We start from the raw sequence: 16216 nt of genomic DNA, 5'->3' as shown, positions 1-16216 counted from the left end.
GTTTCACAAAAAGGTTTTCTTTGCTGTGCTACACTGCAAGAATATGTCATGTTCAAATCTCTGGGGCTTAATTAAAAACTTTAACTACTGTCTTCTTATAGAGATTATTAACCAAATACTAAAGATAGCATAGATGTGTGGTCTAGGCAGTATTTTTCTGGCAAGTAGACCTAAGTGCAGAATTTAAGTTCTATAGCATTAACCTAAGACTAAATCATTTTATTCAGGGTTGTCTCCTCTCTGAACAGCTTTATGTTATGACCTCATTTGCTACAGCAAATGAAATATTAATAGATCATTGAAAATGCAGTAAAGTTTTGATCAGATGTTATACCTTCATTGTATACCAAACCCTGCCTCTCATAAAAACTTTCTACTTGGGTTTAATTTGAAATTATCACTCAATTTTTTAAAAATCAAACACTTTCTTTAAGAACATGATAATGTAAACATATTTCTTATGGGAATCTTTAAGTTCTATATTTTTAACCAAAAAACATGTCTGACCATGTTAGTTAAAGAGTTATTGAAAAAAAAAAAAAGAATCTATTTAGGTGAGTAAAAAAATTAAGCAAAGTATATTTTAAATAAGTTAGTGACTATGAAATTTCTCAATTTGGGCATTTATTTTGGCTACAAGTAACAAAACACACCTGACAAAAGATACTTAAGTAAATAGCTCTAGATATGTAGTTGACTCTTGAACGATGCAGGGGTTAGGACTGCTGATCCCCACCCAGTCAAAAATCTGCATATAACTTTTGACAGTCCCAAAATTTAACTACTAATAGCCTACTGTTGACCAGAAGCCTTACTGATAACATAAAACGCTAATTAAAACGTAGTTTGTATATGTATATTTATGCTATATTCCTACCATAAGTAAGCTAAAGAAAGGAAAATGTCATTAAGAAAATCATAAGGAAGAGAAAATATATTTACTATTAATTAAGTGGAAGTGGATCATCATAAAAGTCTTCATCCTCATTATCATTATATTGAGTAAGCTAAGTAGGAGAAGAAAGAGGAAGGGTTGGCCTTGCTGTCTCATAGGTGGCAGAGGTGGAAGAAAATCTACCTGTAAGTGGATCTGCACAGTTCAAATTTATTTTGTTCAAGAGTTCGCTGTGGATAGTTGTTGGCATTGGTTCGGCAATGCCAAATATAATGGCGACATCTTTGTGATTCTTGTGGCCTTTCTCAAATAACTGAAAGATGATTGCTGAAGTTGTAGACATCATGTTTAGCAGAAAGAAAGAGGAAAGGAGAAGGTGGCAGCTGTTTCAAGAAAGCTAAAATTTCGTAGGAACCTCCATAGGAATCCCATCATGGTGTTCCCGTGGCATCTTTGAGCAGTTATGGTTCACATCACAACTCCTAGGTAAGGTAAGGCAAAGGAGAAGCTGGTTAGAAGTAGGCATTAAGTTGCCACATGTTCTAATTGTCACCTCATTTACCAAGTCATGTATGTCTTATCTTTGCTTACCAAACAAAATGCTCTGATTTTCCTGATTAGCCATAGTGATATTTGCTTCTTGTCTTTGAAACTTAAAGTGATAAACCACCTCATGCCATGTGTTATTCTTCCAAAAGCTAACATAATTTTGATTTGAAAATATATTATATGATTTCATATATAAACATATATAATTATATATATATAAGTATCTATTGCTGCCACTTTTTACTTAAGACTGATAACATCAATGTTAAGCAGTGTCTTTTCAGAAGTATTGATTATTCTACCTGTTGCAGATCTCTTCAAATTGATTGGATGCCTCCACGGAAGCCGAATGGCATCATTCTTGGATATGATCTCCTATGGAAAACATGGTATCCATGCCCTAAAACTCAGAAGTTAGTGCAGGACCAGAGTGATGAGCTCTGCAAGGCAGTGAGGTGTCAAAAACCTGAATATATCTGTGGACACATTTGCTATTCTCCTGAAGCTAAGGTAAGTCTTTTCAAACTAATCAGTGAACCATGTTTTTCTCACTCAAGACTCCATGTGAAATTATTAGCTTCTCACACCATGGTGTATTATGATCAATATTTCCACTACTCTATGAAAAAGACTCCAAGGAAAAGAAAGGATGCTTACAAAAATTGTTATCACCCCCATGAGCACTTTTAGCCTTCGCATTTTTTATTATCTTCACAAGAAATAAAAACTTATTACAATAGGGTACATCCCAAATTTGCATTTGATTGAGTGACTTAAAATTTTCTTTACAACAGATGTGTTCAGCTACAAATACGTGTTTGATTATATGGCACTGATGAGTAACTGTGAGGAGGACATTTTATGGTTTGTCAGAAATATTTTCGCATTATAGCCATTTGCAGATTAATGTTCATATTAGATGCTGTTTAGAAATCAGATGAATAATACAGCCAGACAGAGGAGTTTGTAAACGACTTTTATTGAAAAACAACACAAAATCCTTAGTTTGAAGGTAGAATTTTACATAATGAAATAACGTCCTTATTTGTCAATAACAGCATCACACATTCAATGGCTAAAGCTACTAGTAAATGTATAAGATTTACTGCAAAAGAACACAGTAATTAAGAAAGTGAGTTACTGAAGCAATATGGATCAAAATACAAATTACTACAGCTGACACAAGTTTAGTGTGTGGTAGTTATCATCTGAGAAATTCATAAAGCCAGCACTTACTAACTATGCATTTTTTGATACTTACACTCTAAAATTATCATTATGCCTAAGTTTGACATCATTTTATGCCATTAAGTATGCACATATTTAAATACACACATCTGATGGACATATTTGTATAAAATTAAATTTGGGATTTCTGAGAAGAAAAATACTAAAATAAATTTGCCCATTAAACATATCCTCCATTTAAAAAAAAACTTGGGAAAATGTTGGCAAAATACAGAATTCACTTCTCAATTTTTTTCTTTGCTTTTATTATTTTAATACTTATTATCCGTTAAGAAGTGGACAAAGAGAGAATAGTTTATAGGCATATAAATGAATGACTTAAAGTTTGTGGAGTGCAAAAAACAATGTGTTTCATACAAGTAAAAACTGATTCTGGCCAGAAACTGTCACAGTAGTTTAGGCTTGTATAATGGATTTGACAAGTTTCAACCCTGTAACTTTAGTGGTAAAATCAAAGCTAAGTAAAGTAAAACTAGTAAAGATAATGTTTCAATTTAAGTTTATTGTAACAGATCAAAAGGTAGATTTTCTTAAAATGTCTATATTAAATTAAAATATACCTGTGATAGAGTGAAGAAAAAGTAATAGGATGAAGAAAAATATTAATCAAGTATTAATAAAGTATTAACAAAATAATATTTACCTATGTTTAGGCTAAATTATTCATTAAATTACTTCTACCTTTCTTTATGCTGTGATTTCAGAAACTGCTTTTTGTAACTTTTGAAAAAAATGTAATGAAGCTTTCTACCAAATAAGTGACTGGTTGGTGTAACATTCCTAAATTCAATGAATGACAAAGAACTGGTTAGTTTAATTTTAAATCAATTTAAAAATGATTAAGACAAATCTACTCTACAAAAAAAAAAAAAAATCATACAGGTCACCTTTTATAGAAAATAAATGTAACTTGAAGAATAGGGAAACCAAAGTTAGCCTTTAGAAAACAGGTGTATGCCAATCTAACCTCATAGTCTTGAAAAGAAATATCACATTTGGTTATTCTTATAATGTAATGCAAATGTCACACATTATTACAATAAAATGAGACACACTATTTAGTGATGCCTTAAACAAAGTCTTATTTTTATTGTTGGGATTAAAGAGGCAACATAGGTATTGCAGTAAAAGAGAATAAAGGATGTCAGTTAAATTTCAAGAAAAAATTGTAAATTTCAGTTTGGGCCTAAGTACTAATATACATTTCCTAGCATGAAAGATTGAAGAGAAGTAGAAAAGAGACTTTTATTGAAGGTTTAAAAGTTTTTTGGCTAAATCACTGTAAACATCAATGTTTCCCAAAATACTTAAACAAGCCTTACCATAAAATTACAGCCGTGGTTCACAAATCCCAGTTGACATAAGACTTGGGGGGATTGTTAAAACCTAGGATCTCGTAGCTCTAGTCGCAGAGATTCTAATTCAGTAGGTTTAGATTTGGCTTTGAAAATTTGCATTTCTAACATATTCCCAGGTGTATTAGTACGTTTTCACAGCGCTACAAAGAATTACCTGAGACTGGGTAATTTATGAAGATAAGAGGTTTGACTCACAGTTCTGCAGACTTAACAGGAAGCATGACTGGGAGGCCTCAGGAAACTTTTAATCATGGTGGAAGGTGAAGGAGAGGCAAGGACCTTCTTCATGTGATGGCAGGAGGGAGAGAGAGAGAAGGGGAGACCTGCCACACAGTTTTAAACCATCAGATCTCGTGAGAACTCACTCACCTTTAGACCTACAATAAACGTCTCTTTTCTGCTTCTCTCTAATCTTTCATGCTAGGAAATATATGGTAATACCTAGCCCCAAATGAAATTCACAATTTTGTTTAATTTAATTGACTTCCTCTATTGTCTTTCACTGCAATATTTGTGTTGCCTCTTTAATCCCAACAATAAACATAAGACTTGTTTAAGGCATTATTAAAATCTTATATAATAAAACATGTATATATTTGCAATACATATATATTTATATGGTATATTTATGTGTATTAAACATACATTTAAGTATATTTATTTTTATTATGAAATTTTATATAATGAAAGATATATATCTTATATATATAAAAACTGAAATGTATCTTATATATATCAAAATTTATATATATTATATATATCAACAATTCAAAAACTGAATTTGATTAGGAAATTTTCTGTTTATGGAGAGAACTCCGAAGAGAAATAATCACTTGAAAAAGTCTCCTTTGGGACCCATCAATGATTTGAACAGGGGTGGCTTAGAAGAAAAGCGTGTGTTTTACTTGGCTGAAGGAGCCTAAGAAAGCATTGATAATGAAAAGATTATCAACATACATACAAGATATATATCTTATATCTTTTGTTATAAGATATATAAAAAATAATAAAGATATGATACACATATGCATATGTATATGTGTAAGATATGAGATATATATCTATATCTTTTACTTTATTATATAAAATTAAAATTTTAAATAATAAAATTTTATATAATACATATTATGTATTATATTACATTATATATTTTATATAGTATTATATAATATATAAATAAGTAAAAGATATATATCTTTTATTATATAAAATTTCATAATAAAAATAAATATACTTAAATGTATGTTTAATACATATAAATATACCATATAAATATATATGTATTTAAAATATACGTATATAATAAAAGATATATATTTTTTATTATACAATAATATATAATAAATTTTATATTTTAAAATTTTTAGGGGAGTAAAAAATTAAGATATATCAAAGTAAACAAACTGAAATGTTTTATTATATAATAAAAATTTTTATAATTTTTAAAAGAATTTTATATATAAAATTATTTTTATTTTTATAATTTAATTTAAAAGAGACACAGTGAACAGCATGGGGAACAGTCCTTATGATCCAATCACCTCCCATCAGGTCCCTCCCTGACACATGGGAATTACAATTCAATGTGAGATTTGGGTGGGGACACAGAGCCAAACCACATGACTAAGTGATGCATCTGCAACTGGTCCAGGAATCATACTTTTTGAGAATCACTGGATTAGAAACATGCTTTTTGAAATCAAGCAAGGAAGAGGCTGCTTTTTTGAAAATTAACCGCACACAAGTAAGCTATTAAAATTTTCATTTATGTTGTCTGAGACAACTCGAAAACTGAATTCGATTAGGAAATTTTCTGTTTATGGAGAGAACTCCTAAGAGAAATAATCACTTGAAAAGGTCTCCTTTGGGACCCATCAATGATCTGAACCAGGGTGGCTTAGAGGAAAGGCATGTGTTTTACTTGGCCAAAGGAGCCCAAGAAAGCATTGATAATGAAAACATAGAAGTGAACCAGTTCTAATGGCCCATCACTAAGTAAATATTTGAGGAATAATTTCAAAAGAAGGTGATAAGTACTGGATAAACTTGCTGAAATATTGGATGTGTTTTTGTCCAGAAACTAACTCTATGTGAATGGGACTTTAATAAATGTTTTAAGATCAAAAAACAAATGGCAAGATTTTAGGCCACCGTCATAAAACAAGAGGGAGGTGTGTGCTGTTTTACCTTTACCATCATTCACAAATCCCAAATAAAACATAGAGAATATTCCTTTCTTAACTCTTAAAATGGGACATGATTTTGAAATTTACTTTTCACACAGAAGATTTTGAAATTTACTTTTCACACAGAATATGGCAGCAAAGAGAGCTGTCACTTAATTTATCCTTGCAATCAGAAAAAATTTGAATTCTTATTGCCACTAACTAAACCCAAAGAAAGAAATTCATTACAGTTGAGTTAGCAAGGCTGCCTGAGGACCACAGTGGTAGACTTTGAATTTAAGAGCTGAATTTCTTTGCTTTTAGATAATTTTTAGAAAATGAATGAAATACTAGACTAGTGGCTTTGTTGAAGACTTAGAGCTTCTACATTTTACTGTTCTTTGTTGAATTGGTTCAAATGTTGGTACACTTTGAAGGTAGCAATGAGAAAAAAGAAAAATGGGAGATGCCTCATAGTGGTTGCTTTTGCCTACCACAGGAAATGTCTAGCCAATTAATGTAACTTATGCCAAGTATGGGTTCTGATGCTATGTTTTAGCAACTATTCATTGTTTGATTTGTTGTATATACAGTGTGTCAGTCTCTCAGACCTCAAGTGAGTATGCAAATAATTATTTGATTGTTCAAGCACATAATTTTTTTTCACAGTTCCTAAAGAAAACAGAGTTAAAGGGGCTTTTCAAAATTAATTTCCATATAGATATCCTTTTTTCAAGGTAGTGGCTTATGAGATATCTATATATACGCACATACATGTAAATATTGGACTCTGTTGTGATTGCCTTGTCTGAAGACTGGGTTCATAAATAAGTGATCATATAAATTACAAGAAAAAATGCAATTTATTTTGAAAAAGGATCAATAAAACACAATATCCATGGATGTGGTGTTTTTAAAATTAAACAATCATTTAAAAATATATATATAAATATGAAGGAAATTGTTTATTTACAGTTTTGAACATCTTTACCTCAGAAACACTGACATTCAAAAGACAATTCATATTTAGAGTATTGTAATAGAGCACAAAACATGGTTGAAGACTTCAAAAAAACTGCATTCTATCAAATAACAGTTAAAAAATTTGAACGATCCTCGAAAATACATTTTTAAACCAATGAAATATGAGTAATATGGTCTCAGATCTTCTATGCCTTAGAAGAAAATAATTATATTACATGAGATAGAGTGACATAATACTGTTAACTAAACTGATATTTCTTTAAAACTGATTTCAAACTTTCAGGTTTGTTGTAACGGAGTGCTCTATAATGCCAAGCCTGGACACCGCTGTTGTGAAGAAAAGTATATCCCGTTTGTTCTGAATTCTACCGGAGTTTGTTGTGGTGGCCGAATACAGGAGGCACAACCAAACCATCGGTGCTGCTCTGGGTATTACGCTAGAATTCTACCAGGTGAGGATTATTTCCAGGTGTACTCAAAAACTTTGGGAACCTGAAAACATAAACACGTTGTTCATGTCAGTGAACTATTTCAAACACCTCCCCCTCAACAAAAATTGAACCACAAACACATAGCCAATAGCCTGCTCTAAATATTATTTCTTCCTTCTACCTTGTTCAAATATAAGCAAGGCTAAATATTAGAAAATGAGAGAACAGAAGGAATTTACAATACCTACTACATAAAGAAATAAATCTGGAGATCTGGTTAACTCCTTTTATCTTGTGGTTTTTTTTTTTTTTTTTTTTAATTAACATGACTATATATTTTCACTATTAAATCTGTGAATTGCTGACTGTTCCACTCCATGAAGCTGTTCTCCACTTCCTCCATTTCTAATCTGAACTACACATGCATTGTTCCTGGAGAGATTGTAACTGCAAATTTCATTTGTCTAAGAATTCTAGACCACTGGCAGTATTCTCTCGTCATTATAAGTCAGGCAAGGGAAGGAAGAATGCTGCAAAGGGTGGCAAACTGGATTTTTTTCCTTCCTCCCTTTTTAGTATTAGCCAACTTACCTAACCATTTTGCTCCAAATTTCAACTACATAAAGCAATGCCTAGTGAATATAATTGGGAATGATGCTAATAACAACCGGCATTTTTAAAGTACCAAGTCTCTCTCAGGCTCTGTATTAAAGGCTTTACATAGGGATACGTTATAGAATCTTCACAACTCTAGGAAATTGGTATTTTCTCTGCAGTTTACAAGTAAGGAAACTATTTTAGAGAGGATCAATAACATATCCAGATTTGCAGAAGTGAATAGAAGTGAAAGAACTAAAATGTGAATATAGGTACGTCTTTTCTAAATCTATGCTCTTTTGAGTACTTTACTGACTCTTTAACCAAAAAGTATCAACATGTGTTGACAATTTTTTTAAAAGGACTATTTAAGACTTCTAAACTTCTTCATTACTACCACTGTCGATTACAATTTATCCTGCAAAAGTAATTGAGAATACAAAAGTAATTGAGAATACAAAAGTAATTGAGAATACAAATTTTTTCCTACTACCTAAGTTTGATACTGATATCTTCTTTAAAGAGCAAGAAATGGATATAGGAGAAAGACAAGAAAGCTAAGTTTATTGGAGGCTGTAGGAAAGCTGAATGCTTTGAGATATCTAGTTTAGGGTGAAATTTATGCCCAACATCTGGTTCATGTACCTTATGTTCAGTATAACTATATCCATCCAAGGCCATGTGAAATGAGACACTGTCTAACCCAGTGTCTTTTTTGCAAAATACTGGAGCAAATATAGAAGGTGTGTCATCACCCGATGGGTTCATCTTGCCCATTGCACAGATAGAGCCAATTTACCAAAACAGTGGTACTACAATAGAGAAAGAGCTTAATAAATGCAGAGCCAGCTAAGCAGGATAGGAGCTTTTACTCAAAACAGTCTCCCAGAAAATTCAAAACCTAAGGTTTGTCTGGGCACAGTGGCTTACTTACACCTGTAATTCCAGCACTTCAGGAGGCCAAGGCGGGTGATCACCTGAAGTCGGGAGATCAAGATCAGCCTGGCCAACATGGCAAAACCCCATCTCTTGTAAAAAAAAAAAAAAAAAAAATACAAAAAATTAGCTGGGCCTGGTGGCAGGTGCCTGTAATCCCAGCTACTTGGGAGGCTGAGGCAGGAGAATCACTTGAATCTGGGAGGCAGAGGTTGCATTGTGCCAATGCACTCCAGCCTGGGCAACAGAGTAAGACTATGTCTTAAAAAAAAGAAAGAAAGAAACCCTAGAGTTCTTTAGTTTTTGTTTTTTTGCTTTTTGTTTGTTTTGAGGCGGAGTTTCACTCTTGTTGCCCAGGCCGGAGTGCAATTGTGTCCGGATTTGGTGGATTCTTGGTCTCACTGACTTCAAGAATGAAACCGCGGACCCTCGCGGTGTTACAGCTAGGTGACTCATCTGGAGTTTTTCCTTCCTCCCATGCGGAGTTGTTCGTTCCTCCCGTCCGGAGTTGTCCATTCCTCTGGGTGGGTTCCTGGTCTCGCTGACCTGAGGAGTGAAGCCGCAGACCTTGGCGGTGAGTGTTACAGCTCATAAAGGCGGTGCGAACCAAAAGAGTGAGCAGCAGCAAGATTTATTGCGAAGACTGAAAGAACAAAGCTTCCACAGTGTGGAAAGGGCCTGGGTGCTAAGCCCCTCACTGCCGGGGGCTGGCAGTGCTGGCCGCCTCTCATAGTGCCGCCCGCCGAGCCCGCGACCGCCAGAAACTCACGCTGGCCCGTGAGCACCGTGCGCAGCCCCGGTTCCCGCCCGCACCTCTCCCTCCACACCTCCCCGCAAGCAGAGGGAGCCAGCTCAGGCCTCGGCCAGCGCAGAATGGGGCTCCCACAGTGGAGTGGCGGGCTGAAGGGCTCCTCAAGGCTTCCAGAGTGGACGCCGACGCCGAGAAGGCGCCAAGAATGAGGGCTGCTACCACGTTGTCACCTCTCACAATGGCTTGATCTCCGGCTGTCTGCAACCTCCGCCTCCCAGGTTCAAGCGATTCTCCTGCCTCAGCCTCCCGAGTAGCTGGGATTATAGGCATGTGCCACCACACCTAATTTTGTATTTTTAATGGAGACGGACGTTTTCCATGTTGGTCAGGGTGGTTTCGAACTCCTAACTTCAGATGATCCGCCTGCCTTGGCCTCCTAAAGTGCTGGTATTACAGGCGTGAGCCACCACGCCTGGCCCAACCTAGGGTTTTTTTTAGGATAGTGCAGTAGGCATAGGGCTAGGGAATGGGGGATGCTTATTGGTAGGGGATAAAATTATAGGGAGTCAGAGCTGTCTCCTCACCCTGAGTCAGTTCCTGGATGGGGACTACAGGATCAGATGAGCCAGTTTACTGGTCTGGGTGATGCTAGCTGGTCCATCAGAATAAAGAGTAAAAAGTACCTTGAACACTAATCTTAGGTTTTACAATAGTGACGTTATCTATGGAAGCAGTTGAGAAGGTTAGGAATCGTGTGACCTCTGGTGGCATGAACACCTGAGTCATAGTTCCTTGTGGCTAATTTGTTAATTTTACAAAGGTGCTCTGCCCCCCAAGCAAGAAGCAAGTTTGTTTCAGGAAAGGACTGTCATCATTGTTTCGAAGTTTAACTGTAAACTAAACACCTCCCATAGCTATCTTGGCCTATGCTGAGGAATGGACAAGGGTAGCTTGGAGACTGGAGGCAAGATGGAATTGGTTAGGTCAAATTTCTTTCACTGTCATAATTTTCCAGTGTCAGAATTTTCTTACTGTCATAGTTTTTGCAAAGGTGGTTTCAGGTGTCCTGATTAAATACTGCTCAAGTTTACTCAAGGCAGAGAACCTTCACTCATTATTTTTCCTTACAATTCATAGAAAAAAAAACATACATTTTTTATAGCAGTGCTGTTATTTCTCTATCAAAAATATTTCAAACTTGAATAAGTTATAGTAAACCAGATTTTCCAAGTTAGAAAAAGTAAAAATGTATATGGAAATAAGAGTTTTGTAGAAAACTGTTAAACTTCTTCATACTACAGCTCACAATGTCAACAATAGATCAAATACTGTTAAATGCTTTACTTTCTCAAAATAAGTTGCATTTGGGGAGTTTTCATGTATGGTTCATATCTACCATTGCTTACAAATAACTGCTATGAAATTATAATTACAGAGATGAGATGGACATTTTGTGTTGTTCAATTCCTACCATTCTTCACACCAGTAGACCAAGTTGATCATGGAACTAAATAATAGTGTTTTCATTTCCACATCACATTAAAGTTTTGATGTTATGATTTGCAACCAACTATTCAAAGTCTGCAAAATATCTTCTGTCCCTTAAAACTAATGAAAAATACTTATTTACATCTATCACTGCTACTAACTCAGGACACTTGCCTGTGACTTTCTCAATGCTAACACAAGTAGTCAGATTTTGAACTGACAGCACAATCTACTTTTGTTAGGTTTCAAAATAAAATTTAACAATTTTCTTAAAAATGAAATAACTCGTGGAAGCTCAGAAGTTGTCATTGATATTATATGAGCGTTTTAATAATTAATTTTTAGACCAAGGGTTTTAAAAATATTTATTGTCTCTATCTATAAATACATGTTTCCGAACACTTAAAGCATTTTAATATCTACCAAACCATTGAGCATGCCCCAAATTTTGATTCTTTTTTAAGTAGTTCATTTTTCATAATATTAGAATGCCTACCCTGGTGAAGAGAAAAGGAAAAAAGCAATCTCATGAAATAATCAAAGAGTGTTTTCCTCCAATCATTAATCTCACTGTACCTAAATGAAGAGATTATTTTGTGACCTCTGTCCTCAGCCCCGTGGTCTTTGTTAACTAGTTTAACACTGGTTACATTGAGGGGAAAAAAGCACAATGGTCCCAAATCCTGTTGCATGTAAATGTGATTTAAATCTGGTCACTAGTCTGCCAGTTCAAGACCAAGATGGGTATAGGCATTTTGATATTTATAGATTAGCCTGAAATATTGGTAAATATGTACTTTATTTTTTTTTCTCACAACTTTCTTCCATAATACCCCATAACAAAGAGCAGCAGAGAAAAGAATGCTCATTTCTCTCCCTTTTTTATAAATATGCTAATGACCCCAAGTAAATGTTAATGTGGGTCATTCTTTGATAAGAATAACAATTAACTGTTACACTGCATGGTAGTTTTTAGAGAGAAAACATTTTCCAGTCTGGCCTGAAATAGATTCATTTTGAGAGGTTAATGAGAAGGTGACTGATCCTTGTATCTTATGTCTAATAGCCCTTTTCTGAGGAAAAGAAATTAGTTTTATTTCTCATTGATATAATACACATCTTTCTTTTTTTTTTTTTCTTTTTTTGAAGTCTTTTCTTCTGTCGGTAACTGAATAAGATTCTGAGGGATTCAGAAAAATATGACTAAAATATCTAAACCAGTTAACATTTGTTATGCTCAAAAGAGGCTTTTTAAAAAAGTGTTGGCTTTCCCCGTGTAGATGTGTACACTGTGTTTCCTCTAAGCTCACCATTGTCCTAAGTGGTGTTTAATTACCTGATGCTGCCCTGTACCATGGGATACATTATCTTAAAGTTTACCAAAGAGGGACATTATGTTCTCTGAATGTAAAGACAAAAAATATGGCAACTGCATTTCAGACCAAGCAGAGTTATTTCACCCAGAGGAACATAACAAATACAGTAATTTTACTGTTTACAATAAGCTCATTGCTCCTTCATTGGTCTCTGGCAGCATCATCATGGAAACTTATACTAAGTTCCCTTTTACTTAGAGATACCATATTATAGGATCTTTTCAAAGATAATTGACTAAGCCAAGTGTCTCCTGAATTCTAGAAATTCGTATTTTGAGAAAATCCTGAGTATGTCTTGATCCACTCCTGGATATTTACCCTAGAGAAAAGCAAATTTATGTTCACACAAAAACCTGCACATGAATGTTTACCGCAGCTGTAATCATTACTGCCAAAACCTGGAAACAATTCAAATGTCCCTAAGTGAGGAAATGGACAAACTGTGGAACAAAGGAATACTATGTAGCAATAAAAAAGAACAAAGTATTGATAAGTGCCAAGAAGATATCATGCCCAGTGAAATAAACCAGTCTCAAAAAGCTACGAACTGTGAGACTGCATTTACATGACATACTATACAAGACAAGCCATAGTTTTGGAGATAAAAGTCGACAGTTGCCAAGGGTAATGGATGAGAAGGGAATGTGACTATACAGGGATAGCATGAGGGTGTTCTGGGGGGTGATGAAACTCTTTTGTATCCTGGTGGTGTCTCTTCATTAAAATTCATGGAAGTGTGCACCCCAAAAAAGTAATGGTCCTGAATAATATTTTTTAAATAAAATATTTTTAATAGACTTTGCCTTAGAATTCTATTTCCATTTTACGCATGGGAAAAATGGGACATAGAAACATGGCCAAGACACGCAGCTAATCAAAATAGGAATTTTCATGATTAAATTTTAGGGTGAGCTCTTAGAGATGGTGTGTTTTATAATAATGTGATTATTGTGTATGAATGACAATATATTTTTCTCATATATTGGTAGAACAGAAAGATAGCAAATATATTTCCATTAAAATTACAACGAACATCCCTATTTTTAAAAGAAAGAAAGCAAAAATGTCTTAGTCAGATGACTATTTCAAGTAATATTTCATGATCACATTCTTGTGAAAGAATAAGTTTTGTGTAGTGTTTCAGTGGTTTGATGCTGAGTAATTAGTGGATAAGATATTGGTTCTGGAGTCAAACTTCCTGGCTCCACATCCCATTTCTTTCACCTCTTAGTTGTTTGACCTTCATTAAGTAACTTTAGGAATATTAGCGGGATATTAATGTTTCTGATGTCCATTGGGCTGCTGAGTTATAATACCCAAAGCTAGCCCAATCTTTTATATCCAAATAGAAAAAAAATGTTTAGTAATTGGGGAGCACATGAGTAAAGGGGACTAACAGGCCTCCTTTAAATGGCAAAGTTTCTAATGAATCATTCCAGAGCAAGGACTCAGGGGTGTCCACTTTCATCAGATCATATAAAGGGATAGCCAGTTCATAAAAGCTAAGATTCAAACATCTAGTGACCCTTGAGATCCTATGAAACCAAGGATCCTTGTTGATTCTATGAGGCCAAGCAATTCTCTAAGTTGACTTTTAGCAACTAGCCAGGGAAAGTCATGAAGAGCTTCCAAACTTTGAGGAGCAAAGGACTTTCCATTTTGCAAACTGTCACAGCCTAGAATTTAAGTCCTAGTAAAAGCACTTTGTGCTGACAAAATTGACATTTAGAGACTTTATGTCGATTGTATGCTACCACTGTTGAAAAATAGAGGGAATCAGTTTTTCAAGACTATCTGGAGAGCATGACAGATGATCATTCACATATTGTACAACAGTTGAATCTTATAGAGGAAATTAAATATCACTCAGTTTGTTTCCTATCGCTGCTATAACTCATTACCAGAAGTTTTGTGGCTTAAAACCACACAAACTTACCTTATACATCTCAATATCAGAAGTTTGAAATGGGTCTCATTGAGCTAAAACCAAGAAGTTAACAAGAGCTGCATTCCCTTCTGGAGGCAAGAACCCATTTTCTTGCCTTTTCCACCTTGCAGAGGCTGCTCACATTCTTTGGCTTGTGGACCCCTTCCATTTTCCAGGCCAATAATGACCAGTTGAACCTTTCTCACATCATATTATTAAAATTAATCACATCTGTTGTCTTCTTTCCTCTTTGCCATGTAACATAACATAGTTACAGGCTCCAGGGATGAGGATGTGGATGTCTTTGGGAGGCCATGTTGTGCTTACCACAGTAAGGTAATGGTTAAGCAATTGTGAGAATTAAGAAGGCGTTGTTGTAAACTCTCGGGGAGTAACTGTCACAAATGAAACAAAAAATATACTGTGAGCAGGAGTGCAAAAATATATGAAAAAAATTCTAAGTATAGATCTGCTATAAATTAAGCAGCTGCCTCAGGGAGTGGCAGTAGGATGGTATTAGGGTTGGGAACTACAGGGAAATGGGGGAGTGCAATCTTGTTAATGACACTTAAATCTTGTACAAAGCGATGACACTTAAATCTTGTCCAAAGTGGTACACAAGTCTTTTGTCATTTTGATAGAGTGAACAGTGAACTATAAGCACTGGTACAGGGGATAATGAGGTATTATGCCAACTGAGATAACTTTCTGGAGGTGTGTAGATACAATGGACCGAGTTATTAAATATTGTTCTTTTCAGTAGATTTTGGGCCAGTTTCAAGAAATGCATAGCCAGATTGATAGACATCTTTAAGGGGTTAGCATCCTGTATGAATCCCACATCTGAGCAGTTTTTGCCCCAGAGGGTCTTGGAGACACATTCAAAGTCAGAGATGTTGATCACAAAGGCATCAGGTAATTAGCTGGTGGCACCACCAAATGATAGACCAGGCCTTCTTCTCCTGGGATTTACAGAAAGAGACTCTCAGGTTCACATTTAATGCTGGTATCTCATTTACAAAGTGGATCTCTTCTCAACAGATGAACTGAAGTGGAATTTGAGTTATAGAAGTTCTTTATACCTTCTGGATACTACTTCCTTATCAGATACTACTTCCTTATAAAGCTGCCATAAACATTCATGTATAAATGTACAAATTTCTGTTCAATCTCCTGTTTTCAATTATTTTGAGTTTATACCCAGAAGTGGAATTGCTGGATCATATGGTAATTCTATGTTTAATTTTCTTTTTAAGAACTGCCATACTGTTTTGTGGAACATTTTAACATTTTATATTCCCAACAACAATGCACAAGTGTGTCAATTTCTTCATATTCTTGCTGATGCTTGTTATTTTATGGTTTTTATAACTATCCTAATGAGTATCAAGTGGTATCTCATTGTGGTTTTGATTTGCATTTCCCTACTTATTACTAATATTGAGCATATTTTCATGTGTTTATTGGCTATTTGTATATCTTCTTTGAAAAAAAGGTCTATTAAAGTTATT

General features: G+C 34.7%; 1 protein-coding gene across 1 annotated transcript in view; it reads left to right on the top strand.

The window, feature by feature from the left end:
- USH2A (usherin) overlaps positions 1-16216 on the top strand; it is an 800507-nt gene that overhangs the window by 607008 nt on the left and 177283 nt on the right. Inside the window, exons 48-49 of the mRNA XM_005540847.5 lie at positions 1756-1954; positions 7483-7651. Of these exons, the coding sequence (XP_005540904.3) occupies positions 1756-1954; positions 7483-7651 (368 nt within the window). The remainder of the gene's footprint in view (positions 1-1755; positions 1955-7482; positions 7652-16216) is intronic.

The sequence above is a fragment of the Macaca fascicularis genome, chromosome 1 (genome assembly GCF_037993035.2).
Source record: "Macaca fascicularis isolate 582-1 chromosome 1, T2T-MFA8v1.1".
NCBI classification, from domain to species: Eukaryota; Metazoa; Chordata; class Mammalia; order Primates; family Cercopithecidae; genus Macaca; species Macaca fascicularis.
The sequence above is the reverse complement of the archived record's forward strand: the minus strand, read 5'-3'. Positions and strand labels throughout refer to the sequence as shown.